Source organism: Musa acuminata, chromosome BXJ3-2, assembly GCF_036884655.1.
Source record: "Musa acuminata AAA Group cultivar baxijiao chromosome BXJ3-2, Cavendish_Baxijiao_AAA, whole genome shotgun sequence".
In the NCBI taxonomy this organism is placed as follows: Eukaryota; Viridiplantae; Streptophyta; class Magnoliopsida; order Zingiberales; family Musaceae; genus Musa; species Musa acuminata.
In genome coordinates, this window is record NC_088350.1 from 26,140,052 (window position 1) to 26,164,506 (window position 24,455).

The following is a 24,455-nucleotide window of genomic DNA, read 5'->3' on the forward strand; positions in this document are numbered from 1 at the left end:
ATCTTCAAAACTGTTGTGGCTCTTGATCAAAGACTTACTCTCAAAACCATCCTCTTTCCCGAAGCGTTCATGCGAAGCACGGGAGTTCGGAGAGACCACAAGACATTGATGTTTTAGCTTTGAGCATCAATTACCTTGCGATACATAGAACGTCACCGACGTCGTTGTGTCAACGTCGTTGTGGCAGCAGCACAAACTAAAAGCACGTCAACAATTGGGTCGATTCACCACTGCCAAATAAAAAAACAGAGTCAATATCGATGGTGTTCATCAACTGTTGGGTTGCTCCACGACACCGAAGTAAAAAAGTAGAGTCATTATTAATGACTATATAGCGAGCAATCATTTCATGAGGCCACGCTAAAGTTGCCAACAACGTACAAATATGAAATAACACTAACTCAGCTAGAACGTAGCCTCCTCCATCACTCAGGGGTTCACTGTATCAATCTTTTATCTGTCTGTCCACAGAAATGCAAGAGCTTCTACCTAATCTCTTCTGATGTTTTCATGATTTTATACCATTTGAGTTCTGAACTCTGATACAGCAATAAAGGAGCCCTCCTCCTGTCTATGAAGTCATTAGTCCTAGCTAGCCTGAATCATCATCTGGAAAATCTCGAAAGTGCACAGGAGGAAGAGGATGACAGCAGATACCAAACATCTGTTGATATGGTTCACTGGCTTGCTTCGGAGAAGACTCATTTAGATTTTTTCTTCTCCTGAGCCCCCGATCCTGCAATTTTACACACAGGTTGATCCGGTGATTGAAGCAATTGGAGTCTAGGATGAACCTTCAGGTCTCGCATTACCAACTTCTGGCCCACATCCAATTCACTCAGATCTACATCGATGTATGGTGGAACAATGTCCGCAGGGCAAAGATACTTGACTGTCCTTTTTATGACATTCAAGTAGGAACCTGTTGAGTAAATAGAAAAGGTCACAACAGTTGTCCAATTAACTACAGAAAATGAATGTATTGGAAAACTCATTAAATATCTCGATGAAAACAAGCCAAGAGTCAAAGAGAACATTCAAATGAAATCCTGCTGTATGATCTATTCCACCTCACTGCGCTCACGGCTAAAACCTGAATATAACATATTGCTTCATAATTATAAATGAATCATGAATATTTCCTTCATGATGTGAATTTATGCAAAAGAATTTCCTTTCATTGGTACATCTAAATATGTCTTAAAGTAGAAAAGCATGATAATCTGTAGTATGACTTTCAACTTACTAGACCGATTCTCCTAGGTATTTAACATTGGGTTTACTTTCCATTGAAGAAACATTTAGTCATGCGCACCTAAATGCCAGCATCATTACACTTTCCCCATCATCTTTTTGCACTTTAGTAAGTCTGGATTTGCAGATGCAAAGAGCATAGATCCAGTTCATGAAAATCTCGCATCATATCGATTAGTCAGCTCTTCTCTATCATCAACCATTGCTCTAATCTGAACCACACTGCTTTCACAATTGCAGCAAAAAAGGTCTCTTATCCCCCTCAAATATTGAAACAGAAGTCCATGCTTTTTTATTTTCTCTTTCACCATTTATTTGTGGATTTAAGTATCATCCTACGTATACTGCACCTGTATATTTGCTAATATAGCAAAAAATTCAATAAACAAGCAATATAATTACAACACTGACGTAAAAGAATGCTATAAAAAATCTCAGATCATCTCTAATTAAATGAAACCCAGTACTAATAATATGACTAAAAAAAAATCTTCCTTCTCTCTTTTTCATGCAACAGTGTTTGTTGTTAATGGTTATGGATCGAAATTCCAAAATCAGGAAGTCAAGATCCCAGGCAAGCAATCAGAGTAGCAATGATAAATCCCACAATATGTATTTATGGAAGGAGAAATAGATTCTACCATGTAACTAACTTGAATGAGCTATGACTAACAATCCTGTTTTATATCTAAAAATACAGCTATAGAGTTAATGAAATTATGAAAGTAAAAAAAATCAGACAATTACATTGAGAATACAGAGAAAGATCATAATGTATTTGTTCTGGTTCAACTGAGAAAAATAGATAGGTGAAACTATTCTTTTAAGAACAATGAGCTCTCCAGACAAAAGTTGGTCCTTCTAAGTTTTAAGAATGGGTCCAACAATTACTAAATAATTCATTAAAGAAAATTATGGTGTGCATCCAACTTATTGAATTAAGAACGACGAATAAAGAGAAATTTGAAAGTTAGCATATGCTATACTTCCAGAAAATAAGAATTATATTTTAAAGAAATGGTTTGCATTATACAGCATCAAACATAAAACACAATGCACAGAGTTTAATACCTTTTCTAAGTCCAGGAGATGCATCTTCTCCTCTGAATACAAGAGGAACATCAACTTTTAACAATGCCGATGAAGGAGCTCTCAAAAATGTCACATTCAAGGGTGCATCAGTGGCCGAGTGGAGATGCAACTAACAAGATTCAAAGATCTCTTAGCTGGTAGGTCAAATCAAACAAAATATAATGCTGAGAGTAGGCGTTAGCCAGGGAGATGAGAAAGATAACTACCTTATTGATGTTTTCTTTTTGCACTTAGACTGGTGGAAAAAAGAGGAACTAGCTCATTTCTCCTTTAATTTTATTTTCAAGATTGGTGTTAATGATATAGCATGGCAGTGATCTCCATTTATTCAATTCCTTTCCTACACTATAGGCATCAACATTTTACCTGACAATATTTGTAGTTCAGACCTCACATCCCTCCAAGAACCAAAGTGGAACACTAATGTATATAAACCTCATCTAGTCAAGAACCAAAGTGAGGATAGTAAAACAAATTTTAATTATATACATCCCTGACACTGACTTTGCTGTAACATAATTTACTTGAGCAGAAACCTGAGAAAACAAGGATTCTTGTTTTTTACAAATCAAGCATGCTTTTTGTCATAATATTTGATCGAAAGAGAAAGGAAAATTGTTGCCAACAAAGATCCTACTTCGATCTTATCTCCATAAACAATTACACTAGATATCAATCTAAGAAATAAGCTATCGTCGCCCGCTTCTCATGCTAAATCTTTTCGATGTCTTGTATAAGTTCGGGATGCTTAGAAAAGTATCGCTCTTTATTTCTTTCTTAAGGGAAAATAATTTGAAAAAGGAAGGAAGAAAAGTATAATAAGATTCGACCTTTCTCTACCAACCTTCCGTGGCAAGACGCGGACTTTTTCGATAAGATCCCCGGCGCCACCGAACTCCGAGCGCACCTCGAGCTCAAAAAGCCTGGAGAGAAAGAAAGACTGGCCTAAATGGTCAACAAGCTTCCGAACCTGCTTCGCCTGGACGGAGACGAGCCGCTTGTTCCCTCCCTCCTCCCCGTTCTCCTGCTCGAACACGATGCTGGGCACCCTCCCGGCCTTCCTCTCCTTCGCCGAAATGATCTTCCCGGAGGACGCCCGCGGGACCGCCATGATCGTCTCCGCGTGCTTCGGGTCGGGTCTCGGGAGCCCTTCCAGGTACTCGAGGGGGGCCAGAGGATCCAGCGGCGCCCCCTCCTTCGGGGTGATCGCCGCCGCATGTGAGAACGGGCGAAGGTGGATGAGACTGAGCCGCAGAGTTTCCGACGAGCGGCGAAGCAACATCTTGCGCCCCTTTGCAGTTACACCAATCGGAAGAGCCGACGACGGAAGGCGGCGAAGCCAACGTTGGAGGTGAGGAGAGGCGAAAGCGACGCGGTTTAGGTTTATGTTATAGGAGAGCATAAAGGTAGCATCACAGTAGTTTGGTGTCCATCGCATGGTTCAGATGAGGAGAGCATAAAGGTCGCATCACAATCGTTCGATGTCCATCGCATGGGTCAGATGAAGCCATCAATGTTGCTCGCGGAGCGATTTGCGCTAAGAACCTCTTCATCCAATTTCTATCAGTCATTAATCTTTTTATTTTTACTAATATTTATTGAAAATTTAAAATATTTGAATACGTTAAAGATAGTCAAACCAACGAACATTGTATATGAGATCAAATATGTCCTTTGTTGAGTTAGTTATTTTGATTTTACCCATTTTAGGAGCATAATCTTCGAAGTAATATAAGTTTTGACGATAGCACTCGTTCTCTCCTTCTCAAAGTATATTAGTTTTTCCTCCCCCTTTTTCTCCTAACAAGGGACCTATAGGATCTTCGGCGTCATTTTACTTGTTCTCCCTATTCCAACTACTTACATATTTGTTTAGAGAATTATAAAATAATAATAAAACGTGTTCTGATATCAATGATTTTTTATTTTATATTTTTAAAAAAATTAATATGGTAATTGAATTTGATCCTAATGAGTTAAATAACTAAAGAGGCTTGGCTAAACTATGCCTACGGTAAGTTCTTGGGTCACACATCATCGAAACTTCTCGATATTGTTCTTTTAAGATTCTAAAATTTCTTACATGATATTCAAATTATTATCATGATTTCTAGTTTCTTTTGCTTTCAATTTACTTCTTTGTAAATGATTGACATTCACTCACGAGGATCTTAGCTCGTTGGTGGCTAAGCCTCAATTATGCTTCCTTGAAAGGATAACTTTCAATCCTTAAACTAAATGGTTAAGGTTACTCTGACCTGGATTCTATTTGCAAGACTATCGCTTAAACTCTTTCACTTTAATATTCCTAGCAAAATTATTTTCAAGATTAGAAGACCGGTCAAGATCGATGGGATTGTCTTATCGTGATCAATAGGTAAGTTCGCTCGGGTCTCCATTCTAATTATTTTTTCTAAATCTCAGCTTTTGGATCAAGGAGAGCTTGCTAATTCTTTCAAATAATAGCATACGAGAATATTCTCAACATTTACTTTTTTTGTGTTATGGTTAGTCACTATTCTAATATCAACCCTATAGTCATTTTAGACTCCAACACCCTTGTGCCTTCAAACGATGGAGAAAATCAATGCTAACCAGGCAAAAGTTAAAGACCAGTCCACCTATGGCTTATGAGTCAAAGGAGTTTAATGCAAGCCTAAGGATTAAATGAGGGCTCATACTATTTGTGTTACAAAGCAACCTAGGTTGGGTCAAGTATTTTGATTTTGGTCATCTAACATAGATCGTAAAGCATCAACTCAAACTGGACCATTGGGATTTTTATAGTTGAATCGGTCCTTACTAGGTCTGGTGTATTCTTGATTATTGGGATAAACTTCTTAGTGAATCTTAATATAATCCTAATAATACTTGATTTATAATATAATATGCTGCCTAAGGAATCTCCTTGCAAACCTTGTCCTCTCCATTGCTTCATGCCATTTATATATTTTAGATACATGTTTACAAGTTATTATATGATTTAACTCAATTGCCCTTTATGCTTATTGCACTACCTAAGAAAGGTGTTAAGGATTTATTACAATACTAAAACAAACCTTTGAATAATCATACTCATGGTGCTACAAGTGGGAGCCTGATGTGGAAACCCTCAGCCACCCCCACTACATTTATCTCTAATCCTTTCATAGCTTTGAGCCAATGTATAGATACGGAGCTTCTTCCTTCCTCTCCATCCTTTTCTATTGGCTTTCAGTTTATTACAAGAGCTATCTCACATAAGACTCCTTAGCCTTTCCCTTTTAATGTTAAATCTGATTCTATCTTTAAGTCTCTTATTTGCATAATGTTAAAAGGCTTTTCACAATATCACGGAGGATGGCTCAAGGGATAAGATGATCTCTTTAGCCTTTAACAGTACTCGTATGTGTAAACCTTTTTTTTATGTTGGAAATTATGAATTCTCATATCATTTTTCCAAAGCACTATCTCCTCAATCCAAACATTAAATCTATAACATACTTAAATTTAATAAAGGGTCTTAGCCTATGTCGCACCTTCGTCTTCTTGTTCGTATTATTGAACGCTTTCAAAATAAGATAACAAAGCTGTCGATTGAATCAAGAGTTAAAACAAAGGTTATCTTACCCATGCTAGCAAAATCATTGTGATAAACTATCTCATCAACTTAATTTTGACTCATACCCTTTTAAACTCTTGGACTTTAAGAAAAAAAATTAGAAATATAGGTCAATCACTAAGAACTTCTCTTAGAATGATTGCTCCAAATACAATAAACACAAGTTAATCAATTAACATCATGATACCAATCCTAAATGCCATGGTGGCCTTGGTATATATGACATAAAGCTTATAAAAAAAATCATTAATGCTAAACATATTTTACCTCTTTTGAATAATGAGAATACACATCTGGATAATTGTAACCCTATAAAAATATATTATGCTAGGCATGGCCTCTCTAATCATATATTAAAGCGTTGATTGATCCTTAGATTACTATTGGAATACTTTCTTTGATATCAATGTTGTTGCGAATATTACTTTTGCTTTTGATCTTTTTACAACAAGATACTAGGATTTGGATAAACTTATGACAATTTCATTCATTGTTCATTAATTGTATTCTTTGGATTCACGTATCATAGCTCCCTATGATGATGTTTGGATCAAGGGTTCTCTTACTACAAGCAATACTTATAGATATGTGAAGGATAACAAATAATAAGAAGAACAAAATTGAGATGGTTGGAAGGTGCTATAGTAGCTATGGGTTGCATCAAAGGTCAAAATATTCATTCCTTTGGAAGCTCTTTCCATAATTGAGTTATTTGTTCAATTTTTCCATAAGCCTTGTTTGGTTTATCACCTTTGCGGTGACTTTGCCAATTCATTCTAGAATTTTCTGTATTAAAATTTTTTTTCTTCAAATCTTCAACCACTAGAAGGACTGGCCTCATTGAATTCAATGTTATGATCTATCAATACATAAGTGTCTTTGAATTCAAAGCTTCATTGCTAACTACCTTTGGTAGCTCTCACTTCAACCACTATCCAAAAGTTTTTTCTCTTATATTATAGGATTATCACTAACACAAATGATCTATATTTCTTTAATGTACATGAGGGGATCAAGCAACATATAGAGAGTATCTCCTTCCTTGTTTCTTGAGCGTGTCAACTCTTTTGACTTAAATATTATTAGTTTTGAAGATATAGATATCGTTATCAAAGACATTTGCCTCATCAGCTCTCATTATGGAAGAACTACTTGTCATGTTTGAATGGCTTAAGGAGTTTGATTGAACTTTCTCGAGATCTGCTGGAATTTTGAACTTTCATTCACTTGCTTATTGAATATTATTTATTTTAAATATTTTGATGGATCTCTTAACATTGTAACTTATAGACATGTCAAATTTTATAGAATATTTTGACTAAAAAATATTTTTTAAAAAAAATAATAAACTTTTTTGATTATTGATAAGACATATTTTGGTCCCCGATGAGTCATCATCGACGTCACATGCCACACACGTCACACTCCAACCAATGTCAGAAATCGACGTCGCACGCCATCAGAACCTCATGATGCACGTCACGTCGAGTTTCGTACCGATACACTATGCGGCATGACCACCCCGAGAGCTCGGGGCGGTGCCATCTGACGCCGCTCAGGCATCCCCAAAGACGTCAACTCGTCAGAGAAGCTATTTCATCCCACAGAGGTCAACGGTCACATTGAACCAAGGCACAACCAGTCCTTGCGCGATAGTATAAAAACCCCTGGCTAACACCCGGTAGAAGGGGGGCAAGAAAAATAAGATCGAGACAAACAATACTCGACTAACTTGCTCATCGGAGGGGCCAAAGTCGGGGAGCATCCGACGAAGGCCATTTTTGCAGGAAGGCGATCACCCCCGAGCGGCAAGCATCTCAACCTAGGAATCGTCATCCAGTGCACGAGGACGCACTGCCATATGCCCCGAAGTCGGAGGGACGTGACTCATCACAAACGACACCCGGGTCGGCAGATCGAGGAACGCTAATCAACACCCCCTCGCGAGGGCCCAATCGACCCTGTCTGCCCCACCAGCACCAACCAGCATTCCTTCCAGAGGGTACGACCATCTCATCATCCTACCCACTCCACGAGAAGCTCCTGACATCGGCTCGTGGACCTAATCGTACTGAGTCACCAGTCACGATACTTTTGTTCACTAACAATTATTTTGGATTGGATATATAGATATTTTATTATCATTAAATTATATAAATAATTATATTTTAATTAAAGTAAAATATATTAAAATTCTATTTATGGTTTTAAAGAAGATCTTACCTTTTTTTTTAATCACAAGGAAAGTGGTGGAGCCCATGAAGTTCCTCGTATTGGATCGGGTGGTGGAGAAGGTGGTGATCCGAATACCCCATTAGAACTACCTAAACCACCAGGAAATGACGGATGCGGAGCACGCACATGTCTCTACAACCCGCTATAATTTATACAGGGCGATTAGTGCCCAAATTTGCTTCGTCTCGTTCTCTTGCTTTGCATTTGGGTTTGGATTGGGGTTTGCGTCAGTGAAACGGATCGGGGTTTCGTAAAGAGGGGTAGGAGAGGATCGATCCCCCACTCTTCTCGCCTCTTGGTTCGATCGATGGCGAGGAAGCGGAAATCGGAGGCGACGGGGCTCGATGAGGCCGATCGGACGCTGTACTCCACCTTCTGCGCTGCCGCTAATTCCCTCTCGCAGCTCTACACTCAGGCCATGAACCAGCAGAAGCTTGCCTTCCAGGCCGGCGAGCGTCATGCGCTGGTTAATTCCTCTCTCTCTCTCTCTCTCTCTCTCATGATCTTTTCCCTATCCTTGGAGGGTTTCTCAGATTCCTAAGTTGATGCTTGTTCTTTCTTCGTCTTCTTCTTATTGTAGAGTTCGATGATCACCATCATGGGCTAGGTTCTTAGATAGAATCGCTTGCTATGTAACAAGGTTCTCGTTGATAGAATGTGACTCTTTTTTTCTTTTCTATTGGATCCTCTTATGGCAGTTAAATTCTCACCTTTGTGTTTCCATTGGGTGGTTTACTCAAATTTCCTTTTAGTCTTGTCTTGAGTGAAAAAAACCTTCGTGAACTTTCAGTTGTTCACATGAAGGGGATCCTTCGTTGTGGTTAACTTCAGGTCTTGTACTTGGGAGAGCTGGGGTCTGTTTACTGGTTTCCGCCTCTCCAAATAGATCTTTCGTTCTTGCTTGCAATTCCTAAAGAAGCAAGCAGTGCTTAATGCGAACGGGGGAATAGCATGTCTCTTCAAATGACTTTCTTGGTACCCAAGATTTGCTACAGAAGATCTTGAACATGGTTCTTTTAATGGACTTGATTCTTTATAAACAAGATTTTACATGGAGGGGGACAAAATGAAAAAGCAAATGGTAAATGCAATAAGAAAGAGAAGTGAATTATGGCCGATATTTGAAGTTTTCATCTGAAATTGCTGAATTTCAACTACTGAGAGCCTTTACAAACGCTTAAGCTATATTCATTTTAGTTAATAGTGCTAACATGGTGATATGGGTTGTCCGTACACATTGGTAAAGAATAACTATCTGAGTTTCTTCTGAAAGGAGAATATGGTTGACACTTGGGATTATCAATCCACTTAATATACTATTTTCTAAAATGATAATTCACATGGATGTTCGCCATAGTTAGTTCTGTCTTTAAGAAATTAATTTGTATGTTGACCATCAAACATTTCAACTGGAGAAAAGATTCGCTTATGTCTTCTGCGTAAATCTTAATGACAAACTTTTTCTGACATGACTGATTTATCCTATTGTTTATTCTTATCGATGGGTTTGAGACAATCAACTTTAGTCTTCAAGTTGACTGTTGCATTGGCTACGAAGATGATTCTTTTCCTTGTTTGGTCTGTTGAAAAATGCATTTATTTCTCTCAATGTTTTTTCCTTTAGGAGAGATGACTCAATCTCTGTCAATTATGAAATGAGATGGTGTTGCAGGCAACATAGAAAGGAAGTAATTACATTTAGATAGGATGTCTAAGTCATGTATTTGAACCTCGGTCCTATGCCATTTTGGTAATCAATCAGACCAGTACGATCCCATTGATACCAAATGGGATATCAATCTGTACCATCTAGTATCGTCTAATTCATATTCGTATACGACCATATACTGGATCCTTGGTCGGACCGGTAATAAAACACCATGGTCTAATTATCTTTGGCTTTATTTACTTCATCTTATAGCTATCTACTTTGCTTCATCAAGTTAGCTTTTCTCAGTATAATTTGAGTAAATTCTAGTGGGTTATTATCTGATCACTAATCTAAATTAATGTTGATTAAAAATGTTTATGGGAGTTTTCTTGAAATAAGTTGGGTATGCAAATAACATTCTTTTTTAACAAAGAGCCCCAATTGGGGAAGTCATTGACTAGTTAAGTGATCTAATAAAATGCCTCTAAGGCAGATACATTACTATTCTCTTTTCTTTCCCCTTATCTGCCTTTTATTTGTTATTTCACTTGTTTTCCCTTTCTATCTTGTTTTTTCAACTTTATTTTCATAATGCACAGTTATTCTCTGCAGTTGGTGGAAACTAATAAGTATGATATTTATAACCCAATTTCTAGCCAATGACCCACCAATAAACAGTTTCTCCTTATTTAACAAACCAAATCCATGTTTGAGTTTTTCATTGACTTTGATATGTTTTCTCTAGTTGAAGTCGTATGCAATTGTTGGCTATTTAAAAATTTATATTTGTTAGGTACTCTTGAGTTCATTCATTTCATGTTTATGCAGGAGAAGCTTTATCAATGGATCGTGAGAAAGCATGAGGAAGGGTCAAGGATTACTGTATCTGATATAGTTACCCATATTCAGGTTCTATTATATTGATTTCCTATGTGATATTGTTGCTTCAACTTTCAACTATCATGTCATTTGATTTTCGATTTAATATCCGGTACTTTTAGCACTAGTGTGACCCCATGTTAGTCCTTCATCGAGTGTAGGCTATAGTGTGAATTAGTATTCAAGTGGAGGAGTAACTTCCAAATCTCTTTTTTGGTGTTTGATACTTTGATTCAAAAAATGTTGCACCACATTCAAGTATTTGGCTTTTTATGCATCCCACTGTTGTGTGTACAATTAAAGTCATTTATAATCATTGCCTACAATGCACTTCTACCTTGTTAATATTAACATGAAAATCTTGCATGGTTTCTTCCGAAGTATCTATTATTGTCGAGCTTGCTCTGTCTGATTGCTATTGACTCGTAGAGTTCTGTGATTTGTACAACTTTAAGCATTACAAAGTGCTTCAAGATGATATTAGTTTAGAAGTATTCACTTTTTTTCTGGTGAACAATTGTATTCTGCTGTAAGCAGTTCTTTCTTTCTCTTTGTGTACTTTCTACTGACAAATGAATATATTTGTCTATCAGTGTATGTATATCTTTTTTCAGCAGTATAAAAGACAAACAAAATTCAATTTCTATAATCTGTTTGTTTTTCAATCAGAGTGAGATGGATTATACTGGAGAAGATGCATTAATCACTCCAAGATCACCATTCCAACATCAACACCAACAAACAACAATGCACATAGCAAACTCTGGTGTCCAACCTCCATCTGGTTTGTTTGGACAGCCAACAGTTGGACTTGCCCCCCGAAGTGGTCATGCTGATCAAGCGAAAAACTCAGTTTTCTCAAATGCTCTTTCCAGCCCTGTACGCAGGAGCCTTCAACCATATCAGCTTGCTCAAGGAAGTGGATTTTTTCCAAATGCTGATCTACAGACCGGAAATGCAGGAGCTAGAAACCAGGATTCAAATCAAAACCGGGAAGCTAATTCTCTCAGCTCCAACGATTCATCTATGGATAACGCAGAGAGCCCACCTCACGAATCTTATTGAGAACGCTTCTTGCCTTGTGATTCAAATCTAGTTCAAGAGCTTCAAACTACTGCAGCCTTCAGTCTATGTTCTACTGTAATCTAAGAGGATACAAGAAAAGGCTAGTTGACATCTGAACTAGATTTTATCAGCCAGTCGTGCCAAGCGATACATGTGGTTGCGAAGAATTCAAGTCGTATATAATGTGTGCTTTGATTGTCTCGTTACTCTCGAATGTCTCTCTGTATTACATTATGGACTTAAACGTGAGTTGTCCATTTTAGTTTTGTTTCTAAAACTGGTAATTGCTTTGTACATGAACAAGAGCTTCTTATATAAGTTGGTCCTGTATTCCTACAACTGATATATTTTATGCTATAGCATGTTTGAATAGGAATATCCTACCTTTGTCACACTCTTGCATCCTCGGTTTCTTAAAGATGAGGTGAACATGAAGTTTTGAATGCTTTCAACTCCATTATGAGTTGTTTGCGGTGACAAAAGACCATCCGTTATCTGATGGCACCATCTGATCTGTGTCAATTGTGATGGTGATAAGTTAGTGTGGCAATTGATGTCTAATGATCAAGTACTGGATTATCTCGAACTATGATTAGAGCTGTAGTCTTGATCGAAGAAGGTCAGTCTCCTTCAGTGTGGATGTAATATTCCTATGCTATTCTTATCAAACTAAAGTTGGGCTCGTACACAAGAAAGAAGAATGGCCTGTGCAATCTGAATACGACAACTACAATATTCTCCTATTTTGGTACGTCTTGGAGGCGATGCATTAATCATGAATTAGCTTATAAGACTAGGCATGTAAGGCTCTGCTAAACCTGCACCAGCCCTCGATGATCTCCCTCTACTAACAAACAGCAACCAGTGGATTCAACCAAAGCCTCGACTTGCAGATAAGATGTATAATTACTTTAATTCTCAGGCCTCAATTATCATCATTATGCCTAAGCTGAATTATGGGTAAACAGCAGCAAACATATTGTTGCTCCATGTGGAACTCGGATCCTTGATGGCAGACATGACCAAAATAAAGGTAATCTCTGATGCCACTTCTTCCACGCAGAGGTGGTGGTTGGGGAGCAACTACGTAGATTACGCAGTATCTCCTTTTTCTACTCCAACGTTGTTGTCACAAGTTCATATATCTATATATATATTTATATTCATCGAACCAAGTAGATTTCCACTGACTTGACATTCTCCAGGACAAAAAAATATATTCCCGCGTGATCCATCAGCTGCATTTTCTTGTGCCAGTATTGCATTTATATTTGTGATCATCAAACTAAAACCCGATGCATGTAGTGATGTCATTCTCGGTCTTCAGAATCTGCCGCACGTATTAAAGCCTAAACTAGCAGCAGTTTGGATAATTGACAGGCTATTTCCCAGCTGTGAGATTTCTGAGAGATGTTAGCCAGAGTATATGAGATCCTTGGTTGGATCTCCTGCCATCCCTCATCCATTTATACTGACCAAATAATGCTTTTGATCGAGAGATTGATACCCTTTTTAAGTTATCGAGGTGGAACGCAGTGGATCAGACCAGATCTTAAGATTGAGACACTCCAGCACAAAGAAATCTTTGTTATGCTTTCTGGAAGATTGACACACAGCAAGTTGATAAACTACGATATCGAAGATATGAATCTTTCCAAGAAAATTCAACAATTTATTGATAACATTAATTGCTCATATAAAACAATGTATACGCAGATTGCAATATCAGAAGATATATATTGTGTTCCCACCACGCCGACGTGTTGAGATTCTATCGGTGGACGCGAGACACGAGGAAAAAGATTTGATTAGTTAGTTGACCAAGACTTACGCTGTTCCCCTTCTTAGCATGTGTGAATGGAGATGAACCATCGCCGTCCGATGAGGCCATCTTGGCACGAATCTTGGCATATCTTTGTTCCATCACCATCCGTTGGTTGCCCGCCCGATTCATTCGAAGCGGTATTCGCAGATCGATCGCCGTTCACACGAATCATGAAGGCTCCGTGAACGGTGATGCGAGGCTTCGTACCGAGATGACCGTGCGGAGTTTCCCCACCGAAGGCTCGTTTCCCGAACCCAAAACCCTAGAGAAAAAAATAAGGAACGGGTTCAGAGCCCAAAAAGAAGAAAGGTTCGAGTATCCTCTCTCACCCGTTGTTATAAATACCGAACGGGGAGAGAGGCGGAGGCCTCGTCTTCGTAGATCCCGCGCGATAGAGGAATCGAAAGCATTCGGAAGAACGATTTCATTCGCTAACGGTGATGAAGGGAGACAATGACATGGAGTTCATGGCGGCAGAGGTGACAGTGGAGAAGAAATCCAGGTTTCGGAGGATATGCGTGTTCTGCGGGAGTCAGTGCGGGAAGAAGACTAGCTACCAGGAGGCCGCCATCGAGCTCGGCAAGGAACTGGTAAATATTGCCTCAAGAAAGTTGTTTCCTTTACCGAAGCAAGACGTTCTTTCCGCTTGTTTTTGTCTGTCTTGTTCTTTATTCCTTCGGTTCTAAATGGCTTGGAGGTTACTGCAGGGGATTTGTTCCTTGTTCGCTTCGGTCTTAAACATTACGTAGACGAGATATGAAATCATACAGTCAGATCGTTTCGAGTGCGAAAACTACTGCATTCTTTGTTTTTCTGGATTCTCTTAGTTTTCAGATGTATTCTCATCGAGATCTGTTCCTCGCATAATGATTTGCGACGGATCTTCTTCTGCGGGTGTATTGTGTATTGATCAAAAGTCATAATTTTTGGCTTCAAATTTCTACTTTTTCCACCCTTTTGTATTCGGTTTCGTTGAAGAATTAGACAAGGGTTTGATGGAGTTGTAAGAGGACAGGGTGTGCTCGTGCGGTGGGAGGATTCCGGGGTTTTGGCATGAGGGATTGCTAGCTGTAGTCCGGTTGTCCGGTGATCAGCCTTCTTGCGTGATCTCTGCCAACCAAACGAAACAAATACTCTGTTTTTTAAATGGGATGAAATGGATGCTATCAATGCGATTATGTGAGATAGAAACGTGATGCCTCGATGCCATGACTCGTTCCTTGTTCCCCACATTAATCCACTCCGCTTCCGTGGGGTTTCCATTCCGTTGCTTTGCCACTGGGTTTCATATTAATCGATTCGTCCTCGTCCTTTAGCTAATGGCAATTGCAACTTGGGGACTGTCCTTGGCTGTTTGGGACGTGGTGTTTGATGTTTGCATTTGCATGTTGCCGTGCAGGTGAACAGTGGAATCGATCTGGTGTACGGAGGAGGGAGCATTGGGTTGATGGGCCTCGTTTCTCACGCAGTTCATGATGGGGGACGCCATGTCTTGGGGTCGGTCTCTCTCTCATCTGTCATATTCTATGATTTCACGTTGTTTGGTTTTGGGTTATACTGCTGCGCGAGTTTCTTGGTCTCTCCTCTTTTTCTATTGCCTTTATGTAGTGTGGGCATTTTAATAGCCGCAATCAACTCATTGTTCTTCACTGTTACGCAACAAGTAGTGGTGGTTTTCCTGACCTTACTTGATGTAGAATGGTATTGTCTTTGTTTCTGTCAGCAAAGAATTGTTTTTCTCTTCCTCCATGACGAGAGTAGTGTATATTCTTTTTTTCATATCCGGTCTCTTTCTCTCACAACTTATCAAACTAGTTCTATGTCTACCTCTCTAGTGATTCCAGATGATATTATTTGTCTTTACTCTAAAAGGATTACATTTTTGGTTAGCTCATGTGAATTTCATTTTTCTTCTCAGGGTTATTCCGAAATCCTTGATGCAGAAGGAGGTGGGTTTGGCTAAATTACTCTTCTTTTAACAATGTATTGTTTGCCATTTAGTTTGCAAGCTTGTTTGATTGAAATTGATGTATATTTTGGTGAACTACTAATCATTTTGCAGCACTTTGGGTGTTGGTTACCTCTTCTGACTTGAAGTCACAATTCTCTATTTTAAAGATAGATTGTACGATATTCTTTTCCTTGTAGAACTGTTTCTGAATGATATTAACTCCTCCATTCTTCTTCTAAAACAAAGAAATTTTCTCCTCTGTGTTCTGTTCAAGTTTTTTTTTTGAGGTAATATTTTGGATTTTCAATATATTAATGCATGATTCTTCATAGATAACTTTGGATTTCACTTTCAAGTATTGCTGGAAATCCTATACCTTTAGGACTTGCTAGTAATATAATTTGATGTATATGAAAACTGCATACTTGCATTTTCTTTAGCAGAGTAAAATTGCTATTGCATACACTTTGGCAATCACCTTAATATATCCTTGGTGTATTGTCAGATTCAGACTAGAATTCTATTCTCTCAGTTTCCCAGATGCATGCCCGTGATGCAGATGTGGCTTATACATGTATGCCTTTTTATATGCAGCTTACTGGTGGAACAGTTGGAGAAGTTAGAGCTGTATCAGACATGCATGAAAGGAAAGCTGAGATGGCTCGCCAGGCAGATGCCTTCATTGCTTTGCCTGGTATAATTTCTATCACTGAACGATACCTTGTATGCTTTCATGTCAGCCACTTCAATCTTTTATCATCTCCTAATATCAATCACAAATCAGGTGGATATGGGACACTCGAGGAACTACTTGAGGTCATTACATGGGCTCAGCTTGGAATCCACAAGAAGCCGGTACAGTAAAAAAAAGATGCTTCTCATTTTCTTAGTAAAGGAATAGGCAACTAGATTTAAATATAATGCTTCTCATTATAATATAATTCTGTTGGAACAATCATTATCATCCTGTGCCTGCTGAAAAGTGTTTTTATAGCATTGACCATGTTTCCGGTAGCCATTGGCCTCAAGAGTTTAACTATGTGCATGCATACCATGCCCTCCATTATTTAGGAACTTCAGATATTAGAATGATGCATGTGTCTCTTGCTTTGGTTACAAACTGCAGCTAGGGAGCTTTTTGTTTGCTTCTCCTCTACATGACATGTACTTAAATCTTAAAACGAGGAACACATTAGTGGAACCCATGTGTCAACAGTCAAAAGGTTTCTGTTCATTGTGACACCAAACATGTAATGTTCTTCCAATGTAAGCAGATTTTTGGGGAACTAATCATTCTAATACTTCAGATACTGCATTGAGCTACGTATTTGTTTTAACATTTCATATTGAACGTGCCATCACATGTATTTGGAATAAATTATTGCAACTTTATCTAAAAAAATCATGATTATTAACTCATCAGGTTGGACTGCTGAATGTTGATGGCTTTTACAATTCATTGTTATCATTCATTGATATGGCTGTCGAGGAAGGGTTCATATCACAAGCTGCTCGCCACATCATTATATCTGCCCATTCAGCCAAGGAGCTGATGAGGAAACTTGAGGTAAAGAAAGAAACCTGCAATGACAAAAACTGACTTTCTGATTCACACATGCCATGTTTTTTAATTTATCTTAGCCCAAATAAATGATCGATTATTTATTCTTTATCCAACAATCATACTCTTTGCTGGTTTTCTTTTCATTGAGCAAATTTTCGGTTGTAGCAAATAATTCATTGCTTGGATTTGCTTCCTTTTCTTTTTCTTCTTAATCGATTTAAAGCTCGTTGTTGTTTGGATTTTGTAGGAATACGTACCTGAGTACGAATCGACGGTGGTATGGGATACCGAACAGAAGGCACTAAGCTTTGTGCCGGAACCGGAGTCCAGTATTGCATCCTAATCTCCCTGTGGCGCCGGCCGCTTTGCTTTCCTCCCTTGGTCACTAACCATACTCTTCAAAGACAAGTTTAGAACAGAGTTCAACAACGTCAGAGTAAATAGCGTCCTCAACATTTCGTTCTCAAGTTAAATGACAGTCTCTCTGTAGTCTTTGTATTTAAATGGCACGATTCACGCGTACAGAATGAATTCATAGATTATATATTCCTCTCGAGTGTCTTGATTTTGCTATGTCAAACTAAGTGAAGATAAATTGATCCGATGAACCTTAAGATCGACAAGAAATCGATGTTAAACCTCTTCACAGTGATGCATTTGTTGTCACGATTGCTCGATGTTCACGTCTTTATTGTGGATTGATTCCTGTCCTCTTTAGATTTTGTGGTGTTGATCCCAGATGGCATTGCCGAAGCCAACCTAATCCCATCCTCTGTCATGTGATAGTACTGCGAACTCTGAATTATCATGAACGAACCTTATTTATCGTATTATCATGAATTTAGTTGATTTTTTCCTATATCGTATAGCACACATATAATATCCGTTCGTAAAAGATCAATATGTAAGCATAAAAATCTGTAATTATGCTAAATCAATAATACGGAATTAACCTATATGCTAGGATTTGAAATTCAATACATAGATCTAATTATACGATGCGTACCTTTTGATGCCATCCGTTCAGAGATCTTGTTTGATCTGCTCAGCACCGTGATCCAAGATTGCTGCGCTCCGTCTTTAATCCGATCGCGCTGCGGAATCTGCAGGGAGTGCGAAGAGTAGACCCTTTCTCCTCTCTTCCTATCATTTCACAGGATCACACAAATTGATGGATTTGGGGAGAGGGTTTTGGGGGAGAGAGTCGAGGAGAATAACTGAATTCCTCAACGGAGAGATGCGTCTATACGTATCAACGTTATGACGCGCTAACACACCCTAGAGATCCTGTCCGTTTATAGGCGAGAGCAGAGGGTCTACGATGAGATGAGATCTCAGAAGATATCCTCCCATCAAGAATATCTCCGAGGAATCGTTCCGTAGTGGACTTAGTCTTTATTGGCTAAAATATCGCAACGGAACCCAATTAGCTATTCTATCTTATTCAATTATAAAAATGGCCACATATTCTAACATTCTCCCACTTGGCCCATTAATTGATAAGATATAAAAGAGATACAAAATCAAAACAAACAAAACAAAATTTGTTTGAAAACAATTTTACCTAATTGGATTCCAAAAAAATTTTGAAAAGCATTTTATACATGGCCATGTTTTAAAATAAGCCAATAAGTCCAATAATCACAATAATACTATATTAAGTCCAACTATCAATGCGAGTCATAGCGGTTGTATTTCATCAATGTCATACTCCCTTCTATGTACCACAACATTGTTAGTCTTTCCTAACATAGTCCATAATGACCCCTATAATTTGTCTTGTCAAGACAATCCTGTTATTACATTCAACCATAATATGCATAAACATAAATGTAAACAGGATAGCAGAAACAGATAACTTTAATTAAGTAAAATGTCAATAATAGCATCCACATAAACATGCATCACCATATCCTTTATGACTTGCTCACAAGCCCCATTCTAAGAACATGTTCTTTGAATATTTTGCACTGTAAGGCTTTTGTCAATGGATCAGCAATCATCATAGTGGTGCTCAAGTTCTCAATTGACACTTGTTGTTTCTGGACTCTTTCTCTAACCACCAAGTACTTTATCTCAATGTGCTTGGAACCACTAGAGTACTTGCCATTCTTAGAGAAGAAAACTGCTGCGGTGTTATCACAAAATATCTTCAGCGACTTGGCAATTGAGTCGACCACACCAAGTCCTGAGATGAAATTTCGCAGCCATAAAGCTTGATTTGTGGCCTCAAAGCATGCCACAAATTCAGCTTCCATTGTTGATGATGCAATAAGCGATTGCTTTGCACTTTTCCAAGAAATTGCCCCACCAGCTAACATAAATACAAATCCTGAAGTGGACTTCCTGCTGTCGAGGCAATTTGCAAAATCAGCATCTGAATATCCAGTTACTTCAAGCTGATCAGATCTCCTGTATGTGAGCATATAATCTTTTGTCCCTTGTAGATATCTCATTACTTTCTTTGCAGCTTTCCAATGTTCCATTCCTGGGTTGCTTTGATATCTTCCCAGCATTGCAACTGCAAAACTGATATCTGGTCTTGTACAGGTTTGAGCATATAACAGACTTCCAACTGCGCATCCATAAGGAATATTCTTCATTTGATTCTTTTCTAAGTCATTTCTTGGGCACTGGTTTTGACTGAATTTTTCACCTTTAGTAATAGGCACATCATTGGTTGAGCAAAGCTGCATATTAAATCTCTCCAAGATACGATCAATATATCCTTTCTGAGACAATCCTAATAATCCTTGAGATCTATCCCTGAATATCTCAATGCCAATGACATAGGATGCCTCATTCATATCAACCATCTTAAAGTTCTTGTTGAGAAACATCTTGGTTTCGTGCAATAAACCAAGATCACTACTGGCAAGTAAAATATCATCCACATATAAGACCAATATAATAAACTTGCTCCCACTTACCTTCAGGTATATACACTGATCAACAGTGTTTTCCTTAAATCCGAAGGAAGTAATGGTATTATGAAACTTTATATACCATTGTCTGGAAGCTTGTTTAAGGCCATAAATGGATTTCTTAAGTTTACAAGCCCAACTTTCTTTTCCCTTTTCTATGAATCCTTCGGGTTGTTCCATATAGATTTCCTCATCTAGATCCCCATTCAGAAATGCTGTTTTCACATCCATCTGATGCAACTCAAGATCATAATGAGCTACTAATGCCATAACGATTCTCAATGAGTCCTTTTTAGAAACAGGAGAAAAAGTCTCATTATAGTCGATGCCTTCCTTCTGAGAAAAACCTTTGGCCACAAGTCTGGCTTTATATCGTTCGATATTGCCCGTTGAGTCGCGTTTTGTCTTAAAGACCCATTTACAACCGACTCTTTTACAATCATTGGGCAATTCAACGAGATCCCAGACATCATTCTGTACCATTGATTTTAACTCTTCTTTCATTGCATCATACCATTTTTCAGAATCGTTACTTTCTATGGCTTGTGAAAACGATAAGGGGTCTCTTTTTATTCCTATATCATAATCTGATTCTTGTAGATATACAACATAATCATCAGAAATGGCATGTTTCCTTTTCCTTTGAGATCTTCTCAAATCTGCCAATTGTGATTGTTCTACAAGATCATCAGCGGCGACATCAACATCATGTGAGAGTTCTTGGATGTTATTTTGTTGTTCACCCTCATCAATACTCTCATTGATTTGAGGAACAACAATCTCTTGGACAGGAGATGATATGGGAGAATTAACCTGAATCTCCTCAATATCAAAATTAATCCTTCAAGATTTTTCACTCCCACTGATTTCGCCATTTTCTAGGAATTTTGCATTACCAGATTCTACTATTCTCATACTATGATTAGGGCAATAAAATCTGTATCCCTTGGATTTTTCTGGATAACCAATAAAATATCCTGAAATAGTTCTTAGATCCAATTTCTTTTCATGTGGATTGAATACTCTTATCTCTGCAGGACATCCCCATATATGTAGATGTCTCAGACTGGGCTTCCTACCAGTCCATAACTCAAATGGAGTCGATGAAACTGACTTGCTAGGAACCCTGTTCAAGATGTACATAGCTGTCCTAAGAGCTTCACCCCACATCGACTCAGGTACAGAGGAATAACTCATCATGCTCCTAACCATATCCATCAGAGTACGATTTCGCCTTTCAGCAACACCGTTCTGCTGTGGCACACCTGGTAATGCATATTGAGCACAAATACCCCGTTGTTCCAGGAATCTAGCAAAAGGACCAATATTCTGACTAGATCCATCATATCTGCCATAAAATTCACCACCTCTGTCAGATCTGACAATTTTAACTTTTCTATCTAATTGTCTCTCAACCTCATTTATGTATACTTCAAGAGTATCAACAGCTTGAGACTTTTCATGTATTAGATAAACTTTGCCATATCTGGACAGATCATCTATAAATGTGATGAAATATTTTTCTCCACTAAAACAAGAAATATGGAGTGGTCCGCAGATATCAGTATGAATAATCTCAAGGAGTTCTTTACTTCTTGTGGCATTTTTCTTTATATGTTTAGTTTGCTTTCCCTTAATGCAATCTATACAAATATCAAAATCAGTGAAGTCTAAATGTTCCAAAATATTATCCTTCACTAATCTTTCAATTCTTTCCTTGGAGATATGCCCCAATCGTCTATGCCACAATATGGAAGATCTTTCATTATTGAAACTACGTTTCAATCCAACATTTGATTGCAGGGTCATTAGTGTCTTTGCAAACTCAAGATCCAAATTAATTCTGTACAAACCATCACACAGAATTCCAGAACCAACTTTTATTGAATCGTAAAATATGCTGAGTTTGCCACTACCAAAAGAAATATAATATCCCAACTCATCAATTCTAGAAAGAGAAATCAAATTTCTAAAAATTGTAGGGACATAACATGTGTCAACAAGATCCATCAAGTGACCCGTCTCTAAGCGTAGACGATAAGTTCCCATTGATATCACTTTCGCTTTAAGACGATTTCCCATAATGATGAATCTTTCATGTTCTTTTGGTTTCCGAATTGAAAGGAATCCCTGCATATTATTTGTAACATGAGTTGAAGCACCGGAATCAATCCACCAAGTGTTAGAAGGAACTTCTGTAATGTTTGATTCGAAACATACAAAGGTCGAGTTAATACCTTTCTTTTCGAACCAAGTCTTGCGTTTAATGCAATCCTTCTTCACATGTCCTTTCTTGCCACAAAAGAAGCACTTTACAGTAAAGGCTTTCTTTTCATTATTCTGTTTAACATTTCCAGACTTAGCAAATCTCTTTGATGGATGATGCTTCAACTTTCTTTTCTTATTACCACCTCCTTGAGTAGTCGTCATGACATTATATGAATTTTCCTGCCTTAATCTCAATTCTTCCTGAACACACATGCTAGTCAACTCATTCAAGTCCCACTTATCCTTATTTGTATTGTAATGAATCTTGAATGGGCCAAACTGAGAAGGAAGAGAATTGAGAATAAATTGCACAAGGAAGGATTCATCAACATTCATGCCTAATGTTTTAAGTTTTGCAGCTTTGTCAGCCATATTGAGGATATGATCCTGAATTCCTCGAGTACCATCATACTGAGCCGTAGTCAGTTCTTTCATCAATGTGCCAGCCAATGACTTATCAGCAGATTTAAATCTGTCTTCAATAACCTTTAAATATTCCTTTGCGCTAGTTGCAATCGGTAATGAAGTCTTTATGTTATTTGCAATTGTCATTCTTATGAACATTAAACTAAGCCTATCAGATCTTTCCCAAGCCTTCATTTCATTAACTTGTTCTGTAGTACTTTCATCAGTCAAGTCTGCAGGCTTTTCAACAAGTAATGCTAGATCAAGATCTAATACACCCAGTGTGAATTGCACATGCTCTAATCATTCTGAATAATTTGATCCAGAAAGTACAGGGACACTTGAAGCATATGAATGTATATGCGGAAGTACCACTGCAAAAAGATATATAACAACATTAATGCTTTGAGTTTGTCAAAAAATTGATGAACTATTGATATCATCTATATTACACCTTTGGGTGAAATATTGACATATCTAGTGTTCACTCAAGAATATTTTTGGAGGACTGATACCATCCTTGAGGAATAGGTATTGTTACCTTTGGGTATACAATCCTAAACTGCAAGAATATCTAAAATAGTATCATCCTACCCCATCACATAATTATTTGAATTAGATTCTCCTTTGGGATTATCTAAATCTCATAATTATATGTGCCATTATGAATATTATATTTTTAATATCATTTAGGACTAATTCTTTAATATTATTTTATAAATCATTAGTCCAGGTCACTTTGGTGGCTACAAGACTAATGCCATGATATAAAATAAAAATGTCCTATAAATGATAAAACTTTTATTGTAATTCATATCACAAAAGTCTATCATCCTAGGCCACTTTGGCAGCTACTAGTCAGATAAAACTTAAGGAAATAAATTACAAATAATATTCATCAGTATTTCTTTAATTTTGCTAAACAGTTCAATAATAAAATAACAATAACAATTATTGAACATTAATGCAAAGAAATTCAATAATAAAGAACAATAATAATTATTGAAATTTAATGCAAAACAGTTCAATAATAAAATAACAACAATAATTATTGAACATAATGCAAAACAATTCAATAATAAAATAACAAAAATAATTATTGAATATTAATGCAAAACAGTTCAATAATAAATAACCATAATAATTATTGAACAATAATGTAAAATAGTTCAATAATAAAATAACAATAATAATTATTGAACATTAATAAAACTCATATGATAATTTCAAGCATATACATGTGAATAAATAAATAAAAATTCCAAAAACAATAATTGGATTTTAATTTTATTTACCACATATATAATGAATAATTCATATGAGAAAACCATAAAATAAACCATAATTTATAGTTTTTTTTTATCAAAATTAAATCCAATCAAATAATCAAAAAATTATAATCATGATTAAAATTAATCATAATTATAATAAATGATATTTATCAATTTTATAATTGAGAATTTAACCTAAATTTCTCAATTTCATAATGATAAAAAAAAAACGAAAATATTTGATAAGATATAAATCGAAAATATGCGAATGGCAGAACTGTAATTTGGCAGAAATTAGACCCGAGGGCAAAACCGTAAATATGTTGACAGAACATAAACTGTAATTACGATATTTGCAAAGGGTAAAACTGTAATTTTCAAAACCCTAGCCTCGATGGCAAAATCGTAAATATGCCAAAACCCTAATCTGCCATCGCCGCCGCCGCCGCCTGTACGCGGCTGCGGGTTGC

General features: G+C 37.4%; 3 protein-coding genes across 5 annotated transcripts; 2 read left to right on the top strand and 1 right to left on the bottom strand.

The window, feature by feature from the left end:
- Positions 1 to 301: 301 nt before the first annotated feature.
- On the bottom strand, positions 302 to 3,734 carry LOC135631243 (uncharacterized). 2 transcript variants are annotated; one of them, XM_065138749.1, is made up of 4 exons: positions 3,191 to 3,734; positions 2,326 to 2,455; positions 813 to 922; positions 302 to 736 (listed from the first exon to the last, which is right to left on the bottom strand). In XM_065138749.1, exons 1-4 carry the CDS (start codon positions 3,626 to 3,628, stop codon positions 593 to 595), a joined length of 822 nt encoding a protein of 273 aa, XP_064994821.1. In that variant the 5' UTR covers positions 3,629 to 3,734; the 3' UTR covers positions 302 to 592. The 2 variants fall into 2 exon arrangements, with proteins under 2 accessions (XP_064994821.1, XP_064994822.1); XM_065138750.1 differs by having other exon boundaries at positions 302 to 922; positions 3,191 to 3,730.
- Positions 3,735 to 8,347: 4,613 nt separating this feature from the next.
- LOC135630765 (uncharacterized) lies at positions 8,348 to 12,169 on the top strand. Its single transcript, XM_065137931.1, has 3 exons — positions 8,348 to 8,648; positions 10,662 to 10,742; positions 11,382 to 12,169. The coding sequence occupies exons 1-3, from the start codon at positions 8,490 to 8,492 to the stop codon at positions 11,775 to 11,777; spliced, it is 636 nt and encodes a 211-aa protein (XP_064994003.1). The 5' UTR covers positions 8,348 to 8,489; the 3' UTR covers positions 11,778 to 12,169.
- Positions 12,170 to 13,917: 1,748 nt separating this feature from the next.
- Positions 13,918 to 17,621, top strand: LOC135631017 (cytokinin riboside 5'-monophosphate phosphoribohydrolase LOG7-like). Of its 2 annotated transcripts, XM_065138381.1 has the most exons (7): positions 13,918 to 14,192; positions 15,002 to 15,099; positions 15,521 to 15,551; positions 16,148 to 16,247; positions 16,338 to 16,408; positions 16,977 to 17,120; positions 17,365 to 17,621. In XM_065138381.1, exons 1-7 carry the CDS (start codon positions 14,043 to 14,045, stop codon positions 17,458 to 17,460), a joined length of 690 nt encoding a protein of 229 aa, XP_064994453.1. In that variant the 5' UTR covers positions 13,918 to 14,042; the 3' UTR covers positions 17,461 to 17,621. The 2 variants fall into 2 exon arrangements, with proteins under 2 accessions (XP_064994453.1, XP_064994452.1); XM_065138380.1 differs by having other exon boundaries at positions 16,148 to 16,408.
- The last annotated feature ends 6,834 nt before the right edge of the window (positions 17,622 to 24,455 follow it).